At 38.8% G+C, this 27,233-nt stretch overlaps 1 protein-coding gene across 1 annotated transcript in view; it reads left to right on the top strand.

Annotated features, from left to right (window-relative positions):
- NHLRC3 (NHL repeat containing 3) overlaps positions 1–27,233 on the top strand; it is a 244,191-nt gene that overhangs the window by 17,143 nt on the left and 199,815 nt on the right. Inside the window, exons 2-3 of the mRNA XM_044073162.1 lie at positions 2,451–2,603; positions 26,757–26,907. Of these exons, the coding sequence (XP_043929097.1) occupies positions 2,451–2,603; positions 26,757–26,907 (304 nt within the window). The remainder of the gene's footprint in view (positions 1–2,450; positions 2,604–26,756; positions 26,908–27,233) is intronic.

Here is a 27,233-nt window from a genome sequence, read left to right as displayed (position 1 = left end):
ATTGGACATGGCCTTGTACGTCAGGCAGAGATCACCTCTGAGCAGGCGGTATGCTACTGAATAGAGCTGGAGTTTCTTTAGTCCGGCAGAATAAGACATATGTTGGAGACCCTTGATCCTCTTGGTGAGGTACTTTTGTGGTCTCTCCAGCTGTTGCAAATGCCGGGTGAGGTACATACCAAATGGGGCATTGTACTCAATCATGGGTCTGATGAGGGAGGAGTATAGGGGTACAATGACATCCTTGGATCTGGATTTGAATCCCTTCATGATAAGGTGTACAAGGTAGAATGTTTTTCTAACCACTTTGGCAACGTGGGTGTCAAATGAGAGGTCGCTGTCGACTTGGGTCCCTAGGTCTCTGATTACTTTTTCAGTGGGTTGTTGTCTATGTGATAATTTGTGGGTACTTTGTTTTTCCCAAAGGGGATGACTATACATTTTTTGGCATTTAGTTTAAGGCCATGACTCCGGCACCAGTTGTCCGTTTCTGTGAGGCCTTTTTGTAAGATGTAAGTGTCCGCTGGTGTATCGACTATGGCGCCTAATTTGCAGTCATCTGCGAACTTTGTCAGCCACAACCCTCCCATGTTTGCTTTAACATCTGAGAAATAAATGCCGAACAAGAGGGGTCCCAGGACAGATTCCTGTGGGACACCACTTGTGACTGGCTTTGAGTCTGACATTGTTCCAGCGATTTTAACTTTATGGGTTCTGCAGCAAACAGCTAAAAAAACAGTTTAAGCTTATTTAGGGTAAGCTAGAGAAGGTATTTCAAGTAAAAAAACAGCAAAGATACTTAAATCCAGAAAGTAGTCGCTTTTCTGAGTTCTCTGTAGCTAGGACCACTCTGCAGGACCACGAGGAGCTTGTCTGAGTAGTATAGCCAGAAAAAAATGCCCAGAGGCGGATTTTAAACAGGGAACTTCAAAAGAGCTAGAAATGGTCCAAAACAACCAATTACTACAGCTCTTGTGCTGAGGTCACTTCCTACAGGGACAGGTAGGCTGCTCAAGGCTCCCCACTCCCACTGGTGAGCAAAGAAACTTCCTTCTATCCAAGTAAGGTAATGGACAACACAGGAACTACACCACAGCCCAGAATACAGCAAAGCCTGTAAACTGGTCTAAACTAGTCAAGGAGAGGCGGGAAAACAAGGATTATTTTTTTTTTGTTTTGTTTTTAGATAGAAAGACACAGAAAATGCAGAAACAGTAATAAATCAGTTACACAGGCTAGCACACTTTAGTGGGCAGCCTCAACAGTTAAATTAAACAAACAAACAACAAACTTTATATCAAATTCATCTAAAATGTAACTTTTAAGTGCAGATATTAAATAATGCAGCAAACAGCTAAAAAACAGTTTAAGCTTGTTTAGGGTAAGCTAGAGAAGGTATTTCAAGTAAAAAAACAGCAAAGATGCTTAAATCCAGAAAGTAGTCGCTTTTCTGAGTTCTCTGTAGCTAGGACCACTCTGCAGGACCACGAGGAGCTTGTCTGAGTAGTATAGCCAGAAAAAAATGCCCAGAGGCGGATTTTAAACAGGGAACTTCAAAAGAGCTAGAAATGGTCCAAAACAACCAATTACTACAGCTCTTGTGCTGAGGTCACTTCCTACAGGGACAGGTAGGCTGCTCAAGGCTCCCCACTCCCACTGGTGAGCAAAGAAACTTTCTTCTATCCAAGTAAGGATAGTAGTCAAGCTCTTGAGGTCCCTACTCAGTCAAATAACCTCTTTCATAATTTTTTGTTCCAACCAGTTCCCCCAGATAACATCAAAAAATACCTAAAAAAAAATTAAAGCCTGCTACAACTATCCCCGGCAGGCTACCTGAATATCTTAAAACAGCAGCAGAGGCTATTGCATTTCTAGTTTCAATTCTGATGACTCGATCCATATCTAAAAATAAAGTTCCCCTCACTGTGCAAAAATCTCGAATCAGTACAGAGCTTTCAAATTATACACCAATCACTATTTTATCAACCTTATCACAAATATAAGAAAAAATGTATCGTTAAGCAACTTATCAACTTTCTTACTTTCTTACTGTAATGTGTATGTAACATAATCACCTGTTAAGTTATGTTGTCCTGAGTGTCATACATGTTACATTTTTCAATTATCTCATTTTAATGCATATAATGTAGAGCTTTTCTCCCAAAGCCTTCAGTGAAAAGGTGCTTTGCCCAGTCAGACTTTCCTGGTAAACAAAGGCAAGTAAATAAATAAATCAAATCATATTATTTAACTGTTTCCACTAGGAGCATAATCAAACAATATTTATGAGTATCACATTTTTAAGAACTGTGGGTGAACTGAATGGTGAATCATTTAACTAGTAGCTTTTGCAGAATACCTTTCATTAATATGACTACTTTATATAGAAGATCAAGACATTATGTTGAATGGCATATGTGATGCTTACTTGTTTTCACCCATTCTTCTAGGTAATAGGAGGATTTGTCCTGAGTTATTTTAGATCTTTGGAGACACCGCTGTACAAATTAGATCCAGGATGGCCAAGATTTGCAGAGCATTTTACTGGCCAGTCTTTTGGTGTGGCTGTTGACAGTTCATCTGGTCTTGTATACGTTGCTCAGGTAAGTTGAAATCAGTTTTTTTTATTATATTTTTTCAGTAATTAGTGGGTTTATTTATTTTTTTATTTAATTAAGTATGTGGACTGGATCATAAAGGCCCTTTTTCAGCCATGACCTACATACAAAGAAAAATGGTGACATAAGCTGTTTGTATGAAGAGGTAAAACAGTAAGCAGCAAGTGGAGTTTAACCATAACAGCAAATGCTCCATATTGTGTAATCCTCTGAACAGACTAAGGCAAATGTAGATGTAAAGGAGAAAGAAACCTGTACAAAACCAGTTAAAGGTAATACGTTACAGAAACAACCAACCCCACAGGCTATTCTATTCCCATTCAAGGAACCTCTGCTGTGCCCTATAAGTTCTTATTAAAAATAACTTAAGTCTAATAACTCAGCTGGAGACTTACTTTACTTCTGCTGTGTGTCAAAAATATGGAACACCATCCCAGAACACATTAAACTCACTGACAAACTACCTCATTTTAAAAGCCTTCTCAAATTACATCTGAATAAATCCTAGTCATGTCCATACTCGGTACCTGGCTGACTCTGCAATATCCCAGCATTCACTCCATCTTTCTTCCCCATCTTAAGCTACTACTCCCTTTCCAGTCATACACGTGTTTCTCTCTCCTGTTTTTCAGTTTACCTAGATCTTTTCTAAGTTCCTATCTCCTCCACCACACGCTAAACCTAGCTTTGTTTAGAAAATGTCTGTACCTCCTTGCATTGCTTATCAAGATGCACCCTATACTACAGCAATGTTTTACTTTCTAAAGTATAAATCATTTACTTCCAGCAAAAATTTAGAGCTACCAGAACTGTATACACTTATACATATTGCTGTAAATACTTTATTGTATACTTATTTTGTACCTGTGTTTGTTTTTTCTGTGGTTTCCCTTGTTAATATAAATGTACTGTGATGGAGCTTATCTCCTTCTGCTGAAAGCGGGCTTTACCCACTTGGACTTTCCTCATCAGCAAAGACAGACAGACAATCAAACAACTTAAATAGACACACAAAATCAACCTCAAAAAGTTCAAAGTCTTACCTACTGTATCATTTGACATCGATATTAGGGCAGCTATTGTGCTATGCAGTTTACAGAAATTATGCAGGATATCAATGATCTGACCACAAGACTCCATATATTATTTAAAATGGACAGAGAATACTTTTTCTGACTTATCCTCGCACATAAAGGAAAAAGCTTGGTCTAAAATAATCTGCTTTTTATTGGAAAAGGTACACTAGTTACAGAGTTCCATGTTTCAGTATTTGTCATTTGTTAGTGTTGTGATGAAAATGTGAGGAGGAGGAGTTGCAGTAAGTCCGTGATGAGCCTTGTAAGTTGGCATTACATCTGCCATTAGATGGCATGTCTTTCAAAAAATTGTTAGTAGTGCATTTTAACAGCTGGTGAAGGAAAAAACAAAGGGAGAAAGTTGCATAAGCATAAGTTTCGGGTGGCAGATGGAAGATACCTGGATAATTTTTTCCCAGGTTTTTGTCATTGCTGTCTGTCAGTCAGTAGTCCCCTTTTGGCCAGTCATCCCATTCTTTCAACTTCATCAGGGCAAGAGTCGACTAGGAGAGACCATCATTTAGACAGCCATCAGGGGCAGTTCACATTTTTTTATTGTTTTCTTCCTGGCTGTAACCATGCACACATAGGTAGAAACTGGAGAGGGGTGTGCAGTGGGCTTTCTGTGGGGGATGTCCCTCCATTTTCACAGGGGGCATTAACTCCAAGCAACCCTCCCTCTCACCTCCTCTCAGAGCATGAGAGGTGGTCTCTGTGGTCCTTAGCAATGTGATTGCACTGCCCATTGTACCATAAAGTCGTGTGAGCCCCTCCCACCCTTACCCCGTAGGAAGAGTCAAGCAGACCAAGCCCCTTCATGCCTCTCCTCTCTAGTTCCTTGAGTGCCTGGACCACTAATCACATTCCAGTCACTTTGGTCACAGTAAGTGAGCCGTCTCTGTGTGTCAGTTATGTGGGTTGTGGTTACCTGAACTGCACTGAGTAGTGCCAGAAGACTGAGTGTCCAAACAGCAAAGTTCAGAGGGATGCAAACCATCTTTGGGATTCTGAGCATCAAAATAAGTATTCCATTTACCTCCGTGTTGGGAATGGCATTAGTCTTGTGCACCCATTGATGTATCATGTTTACAAAGGCTGTGAGGCTCAATAACACAGACTGTTACTTGCCTTTAAGGAAAAAAAGCTTTGGGTTTAGTATTCATTTTTTACGCTGATTTTACAGTGTAGGTGTGACATGAAGACAACTTTTAATTTGATTTATAAAATCTTCTGGGTATGTTTCCCCTGTGTGATGTTGGCAGACATTTTAGTTATAATGTACTACTTTTTACTTATGAAGCAGTAAATGTTTATTTGAAAAAGTTGTTTTTAAGAAGATGAGATGTTATGAAGTAAGACAGTGTAGTGTCCATCAAGGGGCATCTACCCCCTCTCCCCACTGCCAGAAATAGCACAGCAGAGCACTTAAAATTGTTTGTTGCAGGGGGTGCAGGGGTTGTGGCAGCCCCCTTGATGGATGTGTGCAGCCGTTGTTCACTGATGCTTTTTTTTTTTTTTTTTTTTTTTTTATAACTTTGACGTACTTAAACCTATTACTGTTCAAAAAGTACAGATGTTGAATAACATTAAAAAAAAGTCCTAACCACCAAGCTCATCTGACAGCCCAGATGGGATATCAATCAAGATGGCACCGCCTACATCTGTGTGAACTAGGCTAGTGATCCTTGGTGATCCTAAAGTAAAATATCACTGGGTATTTCATACCTCGACCAAATCTTGGTTAGAAGAGAGTTTTTTTTTTAAGTAGCAAAAGATTTTATTGCTGACAGTAATCACACAAGAATACATTTTCATTTATTGTCACTTATACAGTTTTCTTCCTTTAAATCCCATATTCATTCTGTTCTACAGTTTTACATCATAACAGCATTTAGCATGTATTCATTGTTTCTAAACAGTGCCAGCTAGTCTTACAAGGGCAACGTTTAGTTCAGTTGTAAATGAGAACTTTGAACTTGTACTGCTTTATAATCTTCTTCACATTGCTATTATGTTGGGGTATAAGCTGGATACATCCATTTCCATTAACTGCATTTCCTCCATTTACCTTGTATGTCTTGTATTGTGTCAGCCATATACGTACGTGTCACACTTCGTTTATGCTCCAGTGGCACTGAGATAGTGGAAGCCTCCTTGCAGACCTCCCTTATTCCAAAACTTTAAAATGTATTATAATTTATTTATTTGTTTGGCTATTTATTTTGTGGCTGAAATCAACAGGATTTGAAATAGAAAATACATGCTGACTAAAAAGAAAAAGGCAACAGGGAAAAGAAAAGTGCAGTCTTTAAAACCACGTGAAAGTGCAGTCCAAGCACATGGTAGAGTGTTCATCGCTACAAATGGTTATCAAACGTGCTGCTCAGATGGATACAGAGGAAGCTAACAAGAGATTTGACAGAACATATGAGGAAATAGTCAAAATATGTAGAAAAAAACTAGACCTTACAGAGGTTAACAATAAGGGATGAAAATAAATTGAATTTCTCTTAACCATGCCTTGAGATGCATTACAGGAGTTATCCGTGGGACTTACTTCTTAACCATGCCTTGAGATGCATTACAGGCTTTATCTGTGGGACTTACTTCTTAACCATGCCTTGAGATGCATTACAGGAGTTATCCGTGGGACTTACTTCTTAACCATGCCTTGAGATGCATTACAGGCGTTATCCGTGGGACTTACTGACTTAAAAGGTGGTTATGCAGAATTGGAAAAGTCAGCAAGAAGAAATAAATGAAAGACTAATTAGTCTTTGAAGACAAATAACATCATGAGACCCTCAGAATCATAGCGATCCTGTAAACCTCTGAATGCAGTACTTACCTGGGATTCCTAAAAAATGTACTCCTGCTGCGTGTGCTTAGGTCCCCATGAATAAGTTCACATAGAACATGCGCACAATGTTTACTCACCTGACTCTGCAAATAAAAGTTCTGAGGCATATTTTCATTAAAATGTCAGTCATATCAATTGAAAGGACTTGTTGTTTCCACATTGGGGTAAGAAGAGAAGCGGCTCCTAATGGCAAATAGTAGTTTACATTAATAATAACTACTGTGTAATAACCAGTAAAGGAAGAAGTACTTTTGCACAATCAGATTATGCAAATAAAGGAAGTATAAATTCAAGTTACTTTATCCTGCTACTCTAAAGCTTCCCTGGGAACAAAAACGTCCATAGATCCAGCAGCAGCAGAAGAATGTTTGGCTACGTCATCATCAACTGAAATACACTTATCCAAGATGCTACTGCATTAAAAAAGCACAGTTATTGTTCTATGATCCCAAACTAGCAAAATCCTCTCCTTTGCTTAAGCTGCAAGTGGATCATGTGAAAAGAAATGCAGCTGTCTTTGCAGAGAAACCACTGGAGGTTTGCAAATGAATGGAGTCAGTTATAGAAGCCAAAGAGTAGTGAAACCTCTAAAGCCAGGAAGTAGAGCAATACGCTAGCACTGGTTATGGTGTAAGTGGGTCTATATCAGATTGTCGAAGTTTTAATACTTCAAATCACTAAAGATCGAAGTCTTAAAACTTCAAATTGCTATAAAAATATTTTTAAAACAAAAAAAAAGAAAAACCTAAAGGCTGTAAGAGATCGCACTTCAGTGCAAAAATGGATGATTTCCATTTCCTACACTGTAGTGTGATCTCAGAGTTGGTATATTTAAAGAGCGGGGGGTGGGGGGTACAGGGGGGCTTGCCCCCCTGCTTACATCCTTTTGTTTTTCTTTTTTTGTTTTAAAAATATTTTTATAGCAATTCAAAGTTTTCGATCACTAAAGTTCGATCTTTAGTGATTCGAAGTATTAACACTTTGACAGTATGGTATAGACCCAGTGTAAGTATAGGGCTAATTCTTTGTCAGAGGGACTTTGGTGCCTGTTAGTTTTGGTATTGATACACACTGCCTTAAAATAGGGAACTTTTTCTGCAGAACCAGTGTGGATAACAAATTCTCTTTGCATACCCAGAATGCATTGGAAAACACATGCTGCAGTCCAGTGTTTGCTGGTTTAATTATGCATTGTTTTGGGCTTAAATTTAAATGTAGGAAGGACATTTGCTGACTAAAGATCAAATGTAGAAGGAAATGGTGACAATTAAAATAAATTGGTTAACAGATCTGAAATGTGTGTTATTTTAAAACTTTTTTGCTACTGGTTGTTAGATATTAAATATGCTGAAAGAAAAAGCTTGCTTAAATGCAGAAACAGAGTTTAGTAATATGTGATCAGCAACCATACTGAATGACTGTGGCTTAAAAAAATAAGGAACTTGCTTATAAGTGCATTACACACACATCAAGAAAGCTGAACTTCTTACAGACATGACAAGAATGTAATCTGCTTTCACTGGACAACAGGACATGCTTTTCTAAGAAAGTTTAAAAATGTGCTTTTCTAATCCACAAGGCGTTTTCTTGAAGACCGTTTACTTATCAGCATTTGGACAAGAACAGATGTGTTAGCATTTGCATCATCAAGGCAGTATCTTTCCAAAACCAAGAGGGTGTGTGTTTAACTAAAATATGTATAAAAAGTCTGTATTAAATCTAGTTATGTTAGAGGTATGGTAGGGACATAAGTTCTGAGGTAAATGTTATATGTCATAAAACAATAGACTGTGAAGACAGATCTGTTCATAATAAAGAATTAACTAAGGCTAAAGTGTTTCCATTATATTCAGATGTTGAACAGTTATGTCCTGTCACCACATGTGAGTCAAATCAGTTACTGATAGAACCCTTAGTACATTTTGTTACAAAAAAATGTAGTAAACTTCTAAAAAAGAGACACAATGAGTTCAGGAAGTTTAGACAAGTTATACAAACATTTTTTCAAAAGTGCATAGGAGTTTCAGATTCAGCAGAACAGGTTCCTGAGACATATCGGGCAGACCATGAGGAGACTCTTAAACAACAGTTACAAGATGAAGAAAATAGATTAGCTGAACTGACAGAGACTAACTTCCTTCATACATTGGGAAAGAGTAGGAAACTACAGCTGATCTGTGCAAAAGAAATATATTTTATAACATGTTTGTGTTTTGAAAATGGTTAAGCTTACATGGTAGGATGGTGAAATACAAATCATTCTCAAATGTTTAAAACTTCCATTCAATTAAAGCAATATATTTATCAGTACTACAGTAAAGTAGAGCATATGACTGCCATTCTTAGCATAGTCAAAAGGTAAACAAAACAGTTCTTGTATATAAAAATTAAATAAAAATAGTTAATAAGAGTAATAATTTAAAGTCACAAGACTGACATGCATGTATTTTCTTTTTATACAACACACAAGAATAACAGGCAGATAACAGCAAATATAAATAATGTAAATATATAAATGTGTTTGTTAAGCTAATATCTATTTTTTTTTACATTTTTTTTATAATTGCATAGTAACACCACACCAAACAGTTAAAGTTCTGAATTTTAAAAAAGAAATAAAATCACAGATAGAATTAGTCAAACAGTCTTTGTAAAATTAAGTCAGAACAGTTAAATAAATAAATAAAAATACTGAAATCAAAAGTTAAAAAATATGTAAACAAATTGTAAAATAATGTTTAGTTTGCATGGTTATGCAAATCACAAATATAATACTAAGTGTTTTATAACAGCATTTTACTAACAGATGATTAAAGGAAAAATGCCAAAAGAATTAACTGTAGTTTACATAGTATGAAATGTGAGCTCAGACCTTCCTAGACTGGATGAATAGTTACAGGAAATGTTCATAGGTTCATAGGTTCATAGGTTCATACTAGGCTATCTGCCCGAGGGCATTTACAAGCCTAGCCCATCGTTTTGTGGCTTACGCCACCCCTTTAGTATGGGGAACTATACCCATTATTTTGCTGTGCCTCTGTCGAGCAGTGACACTGAGGTAATCCCTGGGGTATATCTGCGATCTCCCATCCATTGGTATAGTCTCCCATCCATTGGTATAGAGTAGATAAGATAAGAAACAAGACTGCTAGACAAGTGGCTTGAGTTTTTCTAAAAACTTGTTATTTAAAACTTAATTGTTAAAATGTTCACATGCAACACTATTTGGTAATTATAATAAAACATCACAATTGTGCATATATGCCACTGATAAAAAATAATAAAAAAAAAAAACCCTAGTTACATCAAGTATAGCCAACAGATGAGTTATAGTATACATACAGTTTAAATAAAGTAGACAGGAGGGTACAAATAACTACTACTAGTAGAAATAGACAGCAAAGGCAACAGAAAAGATGATCAAATCAGACAAAGGTCTATAGTTTAATAACCTAATAAAGCAAATGTATAACCAAAGTGTTGGGCTGACATATATTATAAAACAGATAAACAATACTGCAGTACTACAGGGGGAGGGGTACTTTATCAGTTTTACACACTGTGTGAGCAGTATGTGTTGCAAAAGTGTCTGAAATAAAGTTAAGAACAGAAATAATATATCGTTCCTTCTTAACAATACTCTTTTAGGGGGAGGAAAAAACAGGTATTAGTGCATTAGAAATATTGGTAAACAGATTGAACCTGACAGAATAAGATATTTTAGTATTAAATTGTATTTACAACCTGTTAAACTGTAAAGTTATACAACAGATGGTTTAAAAAACAAGAGATGGCTTAAAATTGATTAAAGATATACAAGAGAAAGTAAAGATATGTATAAATTGAGCAAGAATGGTCACTATTTTTAATATGTTTTTGACAAAACAATGTTGGTATAAAAAAGAAAATAACAGGACATATGGATTTGGTATCAATTCCACTAGATATTTATAAAGAGATATAAACATTTTCCAAGATTTTGCTTAATATTAATGTTATTAAATTTGTAAGATTAGACTAAATTTACTTTATAGTCTTTGTATGTACAAATACAGAAGAATTCAGTACAAATTAAATTAATGTCTAGCAATGAATATGTGTGAAAAACCATGTTTTAAAAAAATTGGGTTCAGGATAGCTGCTAGATTGAAATGCATGAATAGCAAACAGTCTGTGTAAATACATACTGTACAGAATACATTGTAATAAGTTTAAAAGTAATTTGTCAAGTTGTAATATCACTGGTTTTACCCCAGTAAAATAATTGCTTTCAAATATTTTTTTATCTAAGCCCAGTTCAGTACAAGATGTTAATGGGCAGTTCAAAGACATGACCACAATGTTATAAATGCTTGCAGTAGCACATGGTTCTTGTCTCTTATAGTTAATTCAACAAGTTGCAAAGAGTGAATGAAACAGTTCTAAGTCATAAATTAAATTCTGTAATTGCAAAAGAATAAATTAATCAAGTTAAACTAAAGCAGACACAGCTCATAACTGATAAAATATTTTCACAGAATGGTCTGCAAAAGAAAAAGTTGTTAAATACATTCAGTTTGTTAGTAATACTTTAATATCACTCTATTAACTATGTAAAATTGCATTTTGATTTGTTGTATCAAAAGACTATATAATGTGATAAAAAAAATACATATCAGTATAAAATGTTTTGAGTATGTTTAAAAACAGAGGGAATTGTTAGATATTAAATATGCTGAAAGAAAAAGCTTGCTTAAATGCAGAAAAAGAGTTTAGTAATATGTGATCAGCAACCATACTGAATGACTGTGGCTTAAAAAAATAAGGAACTTGCTTATAAGTGTATTACACACACATCAAGAAAGCTGAACTTCTTACAGACATGACAAGAATGTAATCTGCTTTCACTAGACAACAGGACATGCTTTTCTAAGAAAGTTTAAAAATGTGCTTTTCTAATCCACAAGGTGTTCTCTTGAAGACAGTTTACTTATCAGCATTTGGACAAGAACAGATGTGTTAGCATTTGCGTCATCAAGGCAGTATCTTTCCAAAACCAAGAGGGTGTGTGTTTAACTAAAATATGTATAAAAAGTCTGTATTAAATCTAGTTATGTTAGAGGTATGGTAGGGACATAAGTCCTGAGGTAAATGTTATATCTCTCATATCATCTGTACTATATGAGAAGTAAAGTTGGAACAGTACTTTTAAGCTGCAACGTTTGTCCAGTTTGGTTTATTATAAAAAGTTATTGGTTACTGCTCTTAAAGACAGGTGCTGCAAAGTATATTCTCTCATCAGTGTATATTCTGCAAGTTTCTGTATGCGACAGACTGTGAATGCAAATATAACTAGACTTTGAATTTTAGCAGAATCCAGCCAGCAAATCCCACAGCAAGAGCAAGCAGTAAGAAGCAGTAAGCAGAGAGATCCAAATATTTTTTCACTGGTTACAGCCTTAATCTTGCAAAAATGAATAATGCAGAGGGAGAGTAGGTCTGTTGTGAATAACTATTGAATGATTGCTCAGCTGACGAGGAGCACACCCCTTCATGTTATATGAAGCCTGGGAAGCCTTACATTGGTCCAGTTGGGCACATCTAGGCTTCTGCTGATGTAAATACACTAAACATAGTGCAACTGATAGGAGTAATAGATTCCTTAAAGGACAAATGTTTTAAAATATGTTGTCACTCATAGCAGGCTTTAGGCACCAGCGAACCCTGCAGTCTTTGGGGGCCCCTCACCAAGTTGTCTTATCTTGCTGTTTTCTAATATGGCTGTCAAACCAATAAAAGCTGGTACAGTAATTTAGTTGTTGTGTCTTTCTGCTTTTCCCGGTTAGGGGTTGCTACAGCGGAACTCCGGTCCGCTAATGATTGGCAGTAGATTTTTACGTGCCGAGTTGCCATCCCTGACTCAAACCTTCAACGAAGGTACGCCCATTCACGCATGTCTCCACGCAGAAGACGCTCTAGCTGAGAACTGAACTGGACAGCGTCTTACTGTGAGGCGACACCGCTACCGCAGCACCACCACCACAGTGGTACGTACTTAATAAATCAGATGGGTAAAATAGCTCTGTCTCTTTTAAAATTCAAAGATATCTCTGGTTATAGTAACAGTGTTTTGTCAAATAACAGGCTTCACAATTCTGTAAAATATTTTACCACTGATATGGTGCACCTGGTTTAGTTAAATCTTGCTGGTGGACATTCTCTCCACTAAAACCAATAACATAGCCAGCTTTAGGTATCTGAAAAAATACCCATGGCAGCAAGGGGGCCCCTTAATCATCCTTGACTGTGTGAGGGACCCGCAAAAGTTGTTGCTGGTTGGGGAAAATTATATTTTCTGATTACACTCTTTAACTGAACACAGGGTTGTGATATGATGCTGTCAGGATAAATTTCATAATGAACATGAAAAAAGTAAGCACTGGAGAGATCAGCAGCCCAGAGTGGCTGATCTCAATGCTTACCTTGGATTTTAAGAAGAGCTGATGTTTCCAGTCTTCAGGATGGTTTTCTCTTTCAGGGAGTTTTATAAATGTTGGCAGAATACAAGATACTGTATCTGTCAAATTATTTGCTCAGGAATACTGGGCAAAGCCAAAAATAATAGCTGAATACTATCTAGGATTCCACTACCCAAAATGTCAAACCTCCACACCTAAACTCTCGTATCCAGGACACAATATAACCATTCCCCTACTATCAGACTCCTCTTCTCCTGTATCCTATTGCCACAGTAGACTCAAATATTTCCACACGAGAGTCAAACAATATCAAAAACTAATAAATAAACTTCTAAAACTCTTAGTCAGCCTACACTATAACTTGTTAATCGACGGAGACTTTCACCCAAACCCTGGCCCTACCACTGCTGTATATAATGACTCCCAAGCTTCTAACCTCAGAAGCACTTAACCGCTAAGCAGGTCCCCTAGTTCACTCCTAGCCTTTCACCTAAACATACAAAGTATAAACAACAAAGTCCACAGTCTACATGCCCTCTTAGACGTCCATTCCCCAGATATACTCTGTCTCACAGAAACCTGGCTAAAGCCCACAACTAAAGACAACGAGGTTCTACCACCAGGATATAACATAATAAGAACTGACCGGTGCACTAGAAAAGGAGGTGGGGTAGCAGTACTTTATAAAAACACATTAAAAGTTACTAGACTACCCCTTCCACCACCCAGCTTTGATAAAGCAGAAATTCTTCCCACCAATCTACAAATGAGTAAAAACAAAAATATAATTATTGTCCGTATCTATATTCCCCCAGGCAATAACAATAATACCCTGGCAATAACAATAACACCCTAGAAGATATACTACACCGGCTAACCACCAACTACCCTCAGGAAACCATTGTTCTCGAAGATTTCAATATCGACTGGAACTCATACTTCTTAGACTCCACTCCCAACCATATAAATCTATATGGGTTTATACAAATTATATCCTCCCCCACCAGGATCAGTGAACCCAAGAAAAAAGAAAGCATCCTAGAGTGGATACTTATCAGTAGTCATCCCCATAAGTATAAGGGTATAACCTATATCATCAGGCATAAAACTGAGAATCCTCACCAGCCTATTCATAAAACCATTAGAAATAATAAACGCTTCAATCCCACCAACTTCCAAAATGAACTAAAAGCTTGTAACTGGTCTATCCTAAAAAGGCCGCCACTTGATGAAGCAGTAATATTCTTTAATACCAAATTTCTTGCCCTACTTGACTCACATGCCCCTGCATGAACAATTAGAACTAAAGCTAAAACTGCACCTTGGCTTATGAAGGATACCAAAGCAAAGATTAAACTTAGAAATAAAATATGGGCCACCTGCCGTGGCACCAAAGCCCCTCTAGACCATCTACGATATCGTCAGATTCGTATGACACAAAAAAATCCATTCTGCTAGACAAAAAAACTACTATCATAATCTTCAACAAAGACACCAAAGTAAACCTCAAATGTTTTGGGCAGTTATAAATAAACTCCTCCATCCAGGACAATCCACCACTCCCACCCCTTCTATCTGTACCCATAAATCTCCTGAAGAGATCGCCAACACTTTTTAATAGCTTCTTTACCAAGACTGTCTAGTCTCTTGCTACCAGCTAAGACCCACAAGTACTAACTCCATCATAACCCCACCCGCTACCCACCTCCCCTTAAGTCTCCAACCAGTCTCTATCTCAATTATTCATTCCCTACTCAAAAAACTAAAACCGACCACCCTATCTGCAGATCAACATCCTGCAGAGTACCTGCCAAAAGCCGCAGACGTCTTAGCTTACCCAGTCTCAAGCTTGATCAATGGAACCATAGCAGAAGACTTCACCCCCTCCATCTAGAAAACCTCCCATGCCATACCACTCCATAAAGTTCTACAGAACTATCCAATTACAGACCCACTTCCATACTTTCACCACTGGCCACAATAATGGAGAAATGTATTCACAAGCAACTCTTGCGCAATGTCCTACATAATAATCTGCTAGCTAGCTCACAGCATGGCTTTTAGCCTCAGCATAGTACCTCCTATGCCCTCATCTCCTTTTCCAATGTCATAAACCATAACCGTAATAATAATAAATTATCCTCGGCCCTATTCCTCAACCTATCCAAAGCTTTTGACATGGTCATCCACCAACTACTTACTGCTACTTTGAAGTCCATCTCCCTGGATAACCATTCAGTGGTTCCAATCCTATCTGAATGACAGACAACAGGCTGTCATATGGGAGGGTAATCTATCTACTCTACTACCCCTTACCCGTGGAGTTCCCCATGGCTCTATCTTAGGACCTCTTCTCTTTTCCATCTTTATTAATGACCTACACTCCACCATTCCAGATGCTACATGTATACAATATGCAGACGATTCCACCTTGATCTGCACATCCCCTACCCCATCCGACCTGCATACGCTATCCCAGAAAACATTTAACACAGTTGAGAACTGGCTTTCAGACCGTCGCTTGCTCCTAAACCCAAATAAAACTAAACTACTTCTCTTCTCCCCCACTCGCAGGTCTACACCATTCTCCTTTACAATTTCCTCTAATAATGGAACTGTTATTTCCCCAGATAACCATACTAAACTCCTAGGGGTAACTTTTGATAATAACCTTAAATTTGACGTGCATATCAATCAAACCATTAAAACGGTTAATAGAAAACTAGGCTCCCTATATAGAAATAAACATTTCCTTACCCCACTAGCTAGGACTGTCATTGGCCGCACTCATCTTCTCTCCACCCTTTTCTATGCCTCTTCCATTTTTACTAACTTAAATAAATCTGAGCTTTGTAAACTCTCATACTGTTATAATCACATTGCTAGATTTGCCACTGACTCCACTTACAGAACTCACCACTGCCATAACCTCAAATCTCTAGGATGGCTAGAATTGACTAGCTCACTTCAGTACAGTCAACTTGTAGTAGCCCACAAAATTCTCAACCAACCAGATAATACCCCTGCACTTAAAAACATAATTTACCCCTACAAGAACACCAGGCAACTGAGCTCTTCTAACAAGCTACTAATCCAAACTCTCAAAGCTAACAACTCTGCTGGGAACTCCTTGTTTTCCAACTCTGTAAGCAAAATTTGGAATTGTCTTCCAGCTGATCTAACACTAGAACCATCACTAAACCAATTCAAGAAAAATATCAAAAAGTATCTCATGACTCACTGGCTTTGCCCCTGCCAGAATCCAGACTAACTGCTACTATACCATAGCATATATAACCGTATTGTAAGTATTACCTAGCTGCTTTTACCTGATTGCCTGTAATCATTTAAGATTCAGCTATGACCAATAATAATTGTACTTGTGCTTCTCATGCTAATTGTGAATGTAATTGTTTTAATGTGTGGAGCTTTTCTCCCCGGGCCTCCATTGAAAATGAACATATATCCAATCGGACTATCCCGGTCAACAAATGTAAAATAAAATAAATGAATAAAGGCTCAAAATCAGGATCACATTTTAAACATTACTTAAAAAGTTAATAGAATAACATATTTTGCATCACCACGCATTTTTGGGCAATAAGTACGAAACTCTAATCTCTGGATTTATTGACTGTAATCCAGAATGATTTACCAGCAAATCAAACTTTTTACAAGGAACAGAACAAAGTTATGATGCAAAATCAGGGACAGTATGTGAATTCAGGGATAGTGACAGGTATGCATTACTCCTCAATGAAGCAAATAAATGTGACTTATTCCAGCTGTTGTTTGATGACTACAAAACAGCGATCAGTGATCTGGTGTGGCAGTACCAGTGTTACATGTTGTATTGCTGTTTGCTAAAATAAGTGCAAAACTAGTATTGCTATAGGTTATGCATGTTTGTGTATGTATGTGTATGTGTGTGTGTGTGTGTGTGTGTGTGTGTGTGTGTGTGTGTGTGTGTGTGTGTGTGTGTGTAAAAAAAATCACTGATTTTTATCTGTGCACACACCCAATAATGCCAGGGCACATACATTACTCTTCTAGGTATCAGTAAAATGCAGTTAAATGCATTTAAATAAAATGCAGTTAACAAGTAATTGTATTTCAAAAGTGAGGCATAAAATATTTCACAGCGTATTCAGTCCCATGTTATCTTCTAGGGGTCTGGTGGCTCCCACTCTTCAGACTTGGTCTTAGTGGTCACTTTTGCTGTCAAGCACATCCATTCTAAAACCAGTCCTGCTCCAGTGTGTGTATACAGATGATTTCTGTAGGTATTATGTGGGTTTGGGTTTTATGTGGTCATTATTTCTTTGATTTTCATCGCAGTCAAACCTTAGAGGTGTGAACATGATGTCATTATTGCTTGAGTTTGAGCTGGAGAAAATGTGATCATTGTTTCTTTTACTTTTCACAGACCTCAGAGGTGTACAGGAAGGTTAGTATATCTTGTGTAGGGGCAGTCCACTGTTTAAGAGCATCAAAGTGGAGTGTATTATTGTAATCATTGTTTTTTTCACTTTCCTCACAATCACACATCAGGCACTTGTACAACTGTCTGCATTTGGGGGTTAGGGGTGAGGAGTGAGGAGGCATGCTATGTATGTGAGCAGTCGCTTGAAATACATGACTGTGGCAGATGTTCTTCATCTCACATTGCTGCAGTCCTTACATATGGGTAATCCGCTGTCCTCGGTCAGCCCGAATACCTAAGTATTAGGCTGACGTCGGTCATGGGCGCTCAGATCTGACATCAGAGCGTCAGGGTATTAAAGCGCATGACCGACGTCATATCCTCAGTCTTTTTTGCCGCATGGTCCGATGCAGAAGCAGCGTTTGCAAGTGCCGTTCGGCATTCTGAAATTTTCGTATTCTGAGTTTCAGACCGAATCCAAGTTGGGCTAAGTACCCCGTTGGGGAATATTTTTGTTTTTCTTGCCTCAGTTAATTCCGGATGTCAGAAAAAGTGAATAATTGTATTTCTTGTGGGAAACAGATACCGCATAGGGATTACCACTCTCTTTGTATTCCTTGTTTGGGACCTGAGCACGACGTAGTCGGGTGTCGCTTTTGTGCTAGGTTTAATAAGCGCACTATTAAATGTAGGTTAGATTGCGCTAGGCTTGTCTTTGTAATTATAATATGCCGTCGGATCCTCCGACGCCCGCTACCGGGAAGAAGCGCAAAGACAAATCTTTAAAGTCCAGACAAGATGAGTCGTCCGTTCTGGACGCCGGCTCTTTAGAAACTACGGTGGAATCTGTGGATCCAGCCGAGGTTTCAGTTGAGTCTCAGGGGGAGGCTTTAATTTTGCAGGATGTGGCCTCTCAGGAGTCAGGTCAGGCTGAGGGGGCCTCTCAGGTTGCTGTTCTCCCTTCCTTGCCTAAGGTGGTTAGGCCTTCTCGTTTCTAAGGCTCCTTCTAAAGGCAGGCCTGGTTTGCCTTCCACGGGTGTCAGTCCTAGTTCTGCAGGTTCTGTGCCTAAAAAACACATGCTTAAAATGGCAGAAGATTTAATTTCTTTAATCAGAGGTTCTATGCCCCCTCCTGATAAGAGGCCCAGGGTGGAGCCAGAGGTGGAAAGTTTAGAGCAGGCTTCAGATTACTCAGAGTCTTCAGCTGAAGACATTCAGGATTTTCCTCCTTTTTCTGATTCAGATGCAGAGGATTCCACTCCTTCTGCTTCTCCTCCAGAGGATTTTTCTTTTTCAGAAACCCTGCATTCCATGAGGGAACATTTTAAATGGGAAGGTCAGGATTTCTCAGATTCCCGAAAGAGGCTTAGGGAATTTTTGTTTTTACCACAACATAGGCCCTTGGCTATACCTCCTGCTTTGGATGTTGTTCAAGACGTTTTCTCTGGGGCTTCCCTTAATCCAGACTCTCTGCCTCCTGCGCCAGTTAAGCCAGACAGGTACTACAGAGTACCTGAGGCTCATAAATATCTGTATAAGAGTCCAAGGGCTGACCCAGAAACTATTAGCCAGGGACCTAAGGGTGTCAGGGCTTCTGTTGTAAAGAATCCAGTTCCTATTGATAAAGGTGCTAGAGCTTTGGATAGATGGGGTAAGAAAGTGTATACCTCTTCCACTTTAGCAATGAGGGCTTTGAATTGCCAGTTTCATATGTTGAAGTATCAGAATTTTCTTCTTACTCAACTAAAATCTAAAGTGGATGCTTTGGCAGAGGGCATAGAGTGTAAAGAATTACAGGATTTGGTACATGCCTCTGAACAGGTGGGTAAGCATTCTTTGCAGTGTGGTTTCGATGCTTTACAGGCTTCTTCCAGGGTGGCTGCCACTGGTTCGGTTATTCACAGGCACGCCTGGCTTAAAGATCAGAATTTGTCAGAGCATGTTAAAACTAGAATTTTGGATGCTCCTTTGCAGTCTGAAGTTTTGTTTGGTTCTCCTGTGGAATCTGTCTTGAAGAAAATGGAAGACAAGGCTAAGTCTATGCAGACTGTTAAAGATTTTTTGCAGGTGCAGCCTCCTAAGTTTAGCAGGAATTGGCCTACTAAGGGATGGGCTTATCCTTCTTCTGATTCACAGTCTAGGGGTAGATCTAGACGTGGTAGGGGCAGAGCTCAGAGTACTTTCAGGCCTACGGCGTGGAGTTCACCTGCACAATCTACAGGTGAGGGCAGGGGCCAGTCCTTTCGTAAACAGGCCCAATGACCTGCATTCTCAGCTGCCAGATTCTTCCTGTCTGGCAGCTCCTTTGGGAGGAAAGTTGGCACTCTTCAAGCAAAACTGGCTTTTAGTCACCCAGGACAAATGGGTGTTGGACATTATAGACCGAGGCTACAAGTTTTATTTCCATACATTGCCTCCTTTCAAAGGCATGCCAGACGTTCCTCCTCAGCAAAGGGTAGAGGCTCACAAGCAGATTTCTTTACTTCTTCAAATGGGGGCTATACAACAAGTCCCTCTGTCAGAAGTGGGCCTAGGATTTTATTCTCGCCTGTTTCTAGTACCAAAGAAAGGAAACACTTGGAGACCGATTTTGGATTTATCTATTCTCAACAAATACCTAGACATTCCAAAATTCAAAATGTTGACGTTGCAACAACTTCTACCTCTGTTGGGCAAAGATCACTGGATGGTAACTCTGGATCTCAAAGAGTCTTATCTTCATGTTCCTATCAGGCCCAGTTGCAGGAGGTACCTGCGTTTTCGGGCTGGGACTTTACATTATCAGTTCTCTGCATTGCCCTTTGGCTTATCTACTGCCCAGGGTGTTCACAAAGGTTCTGGCTCCAGTGATAGCCTTAAAAGGAATACAGATTTATCCTTATTTGGACGATTGCCTGATTCTTGCTCAAGACAAGTACGAACTTTTTCATCATCTACAGTATGTGATGGCAGTGTTAAGGTGCCTAGGGTATTCTGTGAACGAAACAAAGTCCAGTCTAGTACCCTCTCAGGAAATGTGCTTTCTGGGTGTGAGACTGAATACAGCTTCCCAGATGGCCTTTTGACCCCGGACAAGCAAAAGAACCTTACTCTTTACTTCCATCAATTGTCTCTACGGTCCAGGCTGACTGCAAGGACAGTCCTTCAAGCCTTGGGGTTCATGGCATCTTGTATTCTGGTGCTTCCCAATGCCAAACTGCATATGAGGAAGCTACAATGGTATCTCAAAATGTATGGACACAACACTGCCAAGATCTGGACACTGTCATTCAAATAATACCTTGCATTCAAAAGGATTTTTGTGGTGGGCTCAGGAATGTCACCTAAACAAGGGACTCTCTGTGACCCGACCAGAGGCGAGTCAGATTTTAACGACAGATGCCTCGGACAAGGCTTGGGGAGCACACCTCAATGGAAAATGGGTGCAAGACACGTGGCCTGCCAGACTTCAACATTTACATATCAACTTGAAGGAGATGTTAGCAGTCCAATTTGCATTAATGGCTTTCAAGGATTTCCTTCACCCAGGACAAGTGTTGATTCTAACAGACAACACAACTGTCATGTGGTACATCAACAAGCAAGGGGGAACCCATTCCTCTTTGCAGGCAAGCAATGATTTTGTGGGAGACTGCTCTCAGTTTACACCTCAATCTTCAGGCAAGATTTCTACCAGGAGCACAGAACTCCTTAGCAGATGTTTTGAGCAGACAGATAGTGGATCCCCACGAGTGGAAATTGGATCCTCATGTATTTCGAAAATTGACAGTGATATGGGGAACTCCAGACATAGATCTGTTCGCTTCTCCACTAAATTTCCAGTTGCCAAAGTTTTGCACAAAAATGTTTCATCCCACAGCTTGGAAAGTGGATGCTCTATCATTCAGTTGGAGCAATCTTCACGTCTATGACTTTCTGCCTCTGCCTCTCCTCCCCAGGGTACTCTTGAAGGTCAGACAAGACAAGCCCTCCATGATACTAATAGCTCCAGATTGGCCTCGACAGCACTGGTACCCTCTGCAATCATTTCCTCAATGTCAGGATTCAGTCCCTGCATCGAACAGCCTGGCGTATTCTGTTCTAGAACCTGGTGGGTCGCAGCTTCCACAACAAGTTTTGAATGTTATTTTGGAGGCCAGAAGGCCTAGTACAAGGAAAGTTTATGCTGATAAATGGAGGAGATTTTTAATTTGGAGCAAAACAAAGGACTTTGATGTTTCCAGGCCTGATTTAAGTGTTTCTCTTCAATATCTTACAGAATTATTAGACAAAGGTTTGTCTTTCTTCTCTATAAAAGTTCATGCTGCAGCCATTTCTGCTCACTATGACTGTGACCCTCCATTATTTTCTCATCCTTTGTTTAAGCAATTTCTTAGAGGGGCAAAGAACATAAGACCCCCACGTAGAGCTCCTACTCCTGCCTGGGATCTCAATTTTGTGTTGGAAAAACTTACTTTACCTCCTTTTGAACCTGCAGCTTCTGCTGAGTTAAAGTTTTTGTCTTGGAAGACTGCTTTTTGTTGGCCATTCGTCTGCTAGAAGGGTTTCTGAATTACAGGCTCTTATGGCAGTTGAACCCTTCCTAATTTTTCATAAGGATAGGGTATCTCTACTAATCCTACTTTTATGCCTAAAGTGGTTTCAAATGTGGCCTTGAACCAATCAATTCATTTGCCTACTTTTTATGCAGATCCCCAAAATAAAGGGGAGAAAATTTTGCACACTTTGGATATTCACAGGCAGTTGCGTTACTATTTGAGCAGGACTAAAGGGTTCAGACAGTCTCAGCAGTTGTTTGTTTCTTTTGCTTTGGGTTCTCAGGGGAAACCTGTTTCAAAACAAACTATTTCTAAGTGGATTGGCTTTTGTATTGCTTTTTGTTATTCTCATCATGGTAAGGAGATTCCGGCTGGAATCAGACCTCACTCCACTAGGGCTACTGCCACTTCTACAGCTTTTTTAAGGGGAGTAGCTACTAAAGACATTTTGGAAGCAGCTACTTGGAGTTCAGCGCATACTTTTTTTAAACATTACCACCTTCCTCTTTATTCCAAATCTAGGGCTGGATTTGCCTCTGCAATCTTACAGGGCATTTTGGCAGCTCCCAATGCTTTATGATTTTTGCCAGCCTCCCTTTACCTCTGCTTTGGGATTCTACCCATATGTAAGGACTGCAGCAATGTGAGATGAAGAACATAGTACAGTTTTGTACCTACCATAAATGTAGATGTTCGAAGATCCACATTGCTGCAGTCCTCCTTCCCTCTGTAGTTTGGAATGGTTGTATGGTTTGGGTGGTAGCTGTTATTTGTACATGCCTTTTGGGAAGTATTCTATTTTTGGCTGTTGCCTTTCTCTTTAGGGCCTTCTGACATCTGGGGCAAGAAAAGACTGAGGATATGACGTCGGTCATGCGCTTTAATACCCTGACGCTCTGATGTCAGATCTGGCCAGCCTAATACTTTGGTATTCAGGCCGACCGAGGACAGCGGATTACCCATATGTAAGGACTGCAGCAATGTGGATCTTCGAACATCTACATTTATGGTAGGTACAAAACTGTACTTTTGAACCTCTGCTTTCATCCCACTCTAACACAGGACGGATGCACAGGCAGTGACTGACCTTTTTTGGGGGGGTGGGTTAGTCAGGCAGTGTACCCAGGTAGGATCTGTGTATCCTCACAACAGTTGGCTTGTTTGTTATGAGCTAGTTGTTTGTCAGCTTGGATCATAAAGCCTTGAGCACAACTTAGGTCTTCCATGAAAAACAAAAGACTCTTTTCTTACTCATGATTTTTGTTTAGGCCGCCATTTGGATTAAAAGGTTTTGATAGTACTCGTAACATGTAATCTATAATGTTATGGCTTCTGGGACCCTCCCCCAGCTTAATTGAATTGTTTTCAATACAGTTATTGCTGTAGTTTTGTGATCAGGAAAGGTGTGTTGAGAGGATGCAAGGAAAACTAAAGGTGAAAATTTAAAGTTGAACAGCAGCACTGCATTTCTTTCCTTAATCATAATTTATGTTCAAGTCAGCATTGAATGAAAAAGTTGTGTACAAAAAAAAAAAAAACCTTTAAAATGCACTTCAGAGCATATTGAAAGTTATTGCTTCTTAAAAAAACTAAAGAGATTATGCAAAATCTGAGAAAAGGAAGAAAAAAGTAATGTGCATAGTGTGGGGAGCCCAAGATGGGGAGAAACAGAGGGGAACACTGGATGGCATTTGGAGGGCTGAAACAGTAGGCAGTGCTTAGGGCACCATTTCACCTAAGCCCAGACTTGTACACAAAGTTGTTGTAATGTATCATTGTTGCAACTAAATGCCAATAACTGTGAATGTCCCTCTGTGAGAGGGTTAGCATAGTGTAATACTCCGGTGTAATGTAAGAGCACTGTAGCTACAGATCAGTCTGTGCTTACTACTCCTAAAAGTTTGTAGGATGAACTAAAAGGTCACTTAGGAGGGGTGGCAGTGACAAGGTGATACCTAGAATAGATGTGCCCAGGGACCCTAAACTTGTCATTTACCGGTAGCCTCCAAAATGCTAACACCGGTCGTGTTGCCAGTTATCCTTTTTTTCTGTACTGTCTATAAATTACAATTGTTCTGTAATCAGAAAAGCACTGTACAAACTGATTACAATGGCTAGCAGCACAAACAGTGTCAGAGTTTGTGAAAATGCCAACTTGGACTGACTTTTTGAATGTAAAACAAGTCTTGCCTTTCTTTTCTGCATGATGAGTAACAACAAAAGCAAGCGTTTTATTTATGATTATTTGAAGTAAGGAGAATTTGCACTTTATGAATGAGTATAACTTTTATGCAGCACAAAATTCATCAAGAATATAAAGTGTATTAAGCCCCTTACTGTAAGAAGTTTTCCATCTGTTTTTTGTCTGTATTTTATAAGTGATAATGATAATTGCCTGGTTAATAATCAGTCAGTGAGAAAATTGTTTGTCTGTCTTTCAGAAAAATATTTAAAAGGGATATAATGCTGCATGCGAAAGTGTATGTAACACGTTTGAATAATGATGTCTAAGATAGTCGCATCCTGAATGCAGAAAAATACTGCTTTGCACATTTCATGGTTTGCTGCTTGTAAATAGGTAAAGCATCTGCAGCGTAGATTTGCTGGGACTATAAAGATAACTTTTTCATAACTAATGACAGCTGAAGTGTATAAAGAATGTATATTGCACAAAAAGGCCTTGCAAAATACATATGTAGGGCATTTAGTGCTTATTTTGGTATAAGCACAACTAGCTAGAAGTGATAGCAGAATTAGAGCAGCTGCAAAACCTTTGGAAGGAATGGATAGTTAGGGTGGGGAAATGCCGGAAGTTAGCTAGAGGATTGCACACTGCCCTTTCAGTGTGGCAGGAGAGTTTGGAGGGAACAAAGCAGTATTCATGGAATTGCTTAGCACAAACAGTTTATTGTATGTAAATAGTTTGTTTTATTATTTTGGATTTTCCAAGTCAGAGAAATTCAAACAGTAAGTTGAGAAGAACAAGAAAAACTACAAGGCAGTTGTATCAATATAAAGAAAAAGTAAAATCCAAAGCATATGTTAAAGCTAGCTACATGCAGAAAGGCAGAAGGGATCTCCACCAGGGCATGCAAATTTAGCCAAAAATGAAATGAGCAATAGCCTGACTGTTTTCATTTGGAATGTGAATTGGCTGACTGGTGAAACTAATCCAGGGTTTTCAGATATCTTATGGACCGAAACCCAAGTAGCTACACTGCAGTTGATGCACACAAACAAAACTGAGCATGATAGCTTGATTGACCGGTTTCATTGTGGTATTTTCTGCTGGCTACCAAGACCTTAGAAAGAAGGGATAGTAATTCTAGTAGTTAAATGGGCTCCTTTAGTTTTAGAGGAAAAACTATTGAATAAGGAGGTAAGTGTAGAAGAGTGATTGTTTGTACCTTGACAGCTACTGCAGTTTAAGGAAGCGCATGGGGGAGGGCGGTGTTAAGCAAGTTCAGTTATGTGCAACTCCTGAATGTGCATACAGGTGGATCATGTTGGCTATGCAATAAACCACTGATAACTTGCAATCTCTGTCTTCACTGGTCATTCTACAGTAAGGTACTTAGCAGTCAGAGGGTCTTGAATGGGTAGGAGAATCATCTTAATAAGTGTGTACGTCCCACCAAAAACACAAAAGCACCAAATTAAGACTGTAATGGCATAGAGATAATAACGCATAATCAAAATTTTATGCATGAGATTGGAGCATGCAAGACTTAATTGCATGCTGTAGACAGTGGCACTAGTAGTTTATAAAGACGTGTATAAAAACTTTCAGCATGAATGATACAACTCCTGTCAAGGACTTCTGAGCACGTGTATTTCTCTGAAGCTCTGCTACTACCTCCTGTATAGATAAAACCTTTCTGTCTTAATAAAATACATGCATGTTTCAAAATGTTGAAGCCATCCCAATTATACTGTCAGATTACTCGCCATTAAGGTTGCAGCTAACCATAGCCACTGAAGAACTCAGAGATCATTACTGTAAATTCCTTGTGCAATGCTGAAAACTAATAGGATCTTAAGAGTGGGGTACTGAACTGGTAAACAGCAAAATGGAGGAATTACTGGACACTGGTAGGGTGCATATAGAAATCTGGGATGAGGTAAAAATAGCTCTAAGGGAAGAAAGTCAAAAGGTTAAAATAAAGAAGCAGGCATATTTACATAATACACTACTAATTCTAAAGTAAGATGACACAGTTACAAGAGTAAGAACTGCAAAGTTTATGAGGCAGAAAAAGAAAGTTGTCTGGAGGGACTGAACACATTTTGCCAAATGGCAATTAAAACAGTATTTTTTGAAAACTCATCATGTGTGGTGTACTTAGTTCAAAGGCTCAGAATGCAGTGTGTTGGAAGATTAGCAGGGAAGTCGTAGTCATGTGTTACATATGAAGAAATTGAGTATTTCCTCATACAAGCCCACGGTGCTACTGTTTCCTTAAATATTTTCATATGCAGGATTGACCTAAATGATCTGTAAAACTCAACATATTTGATGTCAGTGATAGAGCAATACATATAGTAGTAACATTTTCCCTTTAAAGTGTTTCTGTGGCAGTCCAGGTTGTAAGACTTGAATTCATTGGTTGTAACACCGTGTAAATTTAAAAGGAAAGTACTCTAAATGTTTCTGGATCCCTGATTAATGCACTGTTTTATTGTAACTGTTTCTGTATCACTGATTAGTGCACTGTTTTACTGTAACTGTTTCTGGATCACTGATTAATGCACTGCTTTGATATACTCTTTGTCTATTTCCAAGAGAGGAGATGATGTGCCAAAAGTTCTAGTCTTCAGTGAAAATGGATTTTACCTTGGTGCTTGGAATACAACAACACTGGAAATGCCCCATGGAATCACTTTGGATAATAATACAATTCCACCATCGTTATGGATAACAGATGTTGGAAATGGTGTGTAGAATTTTATTTTCCTTCTGGAAGGTTTTGCTATACTTGTTTTTGCTGGCTGTGTTTAGAATGGAAGCAGTAAAAATATTTGTCCAAGTTCTAATGTTTTACAAGGTAAAGGAGCAGTATTTGTATGAACTTATGCATGTGTTTTGTTTTGTTTATATTTGTATCTGTATGTATCTGTGTATGTAAATGCTGGTGTCTGTTTTTACATTACTTGGCCACTTGTAAAAAAAAACAGACTACAACAGCAATGGTAAATAAACTTTGACACTTGTAACTTTGCTTTTTTTTAACTTCATAGGTTCATAGGGTCATACTAGGCT

The sequence above is a fragment of the Protopterus annectens genome, chromosome 5.part1 (assembly GCF_019279795.1).
Source record: "Protopterus annectens isolate FY-2018-M chromosome 5.part1, PAN1.0, whole genome shotgun sequence".
Taxonomy (NCBI): Eukaryota; Metazoa; Chordata; order Ceratodontiformes; family Protopteridae; genus Protopterus; species Protopterus annectens.
The sequence above is the reverse complement of the archived record's forward strand: the minus strand, read 5'-3'. Positions and strand labels throughout refer to the sequence as shown.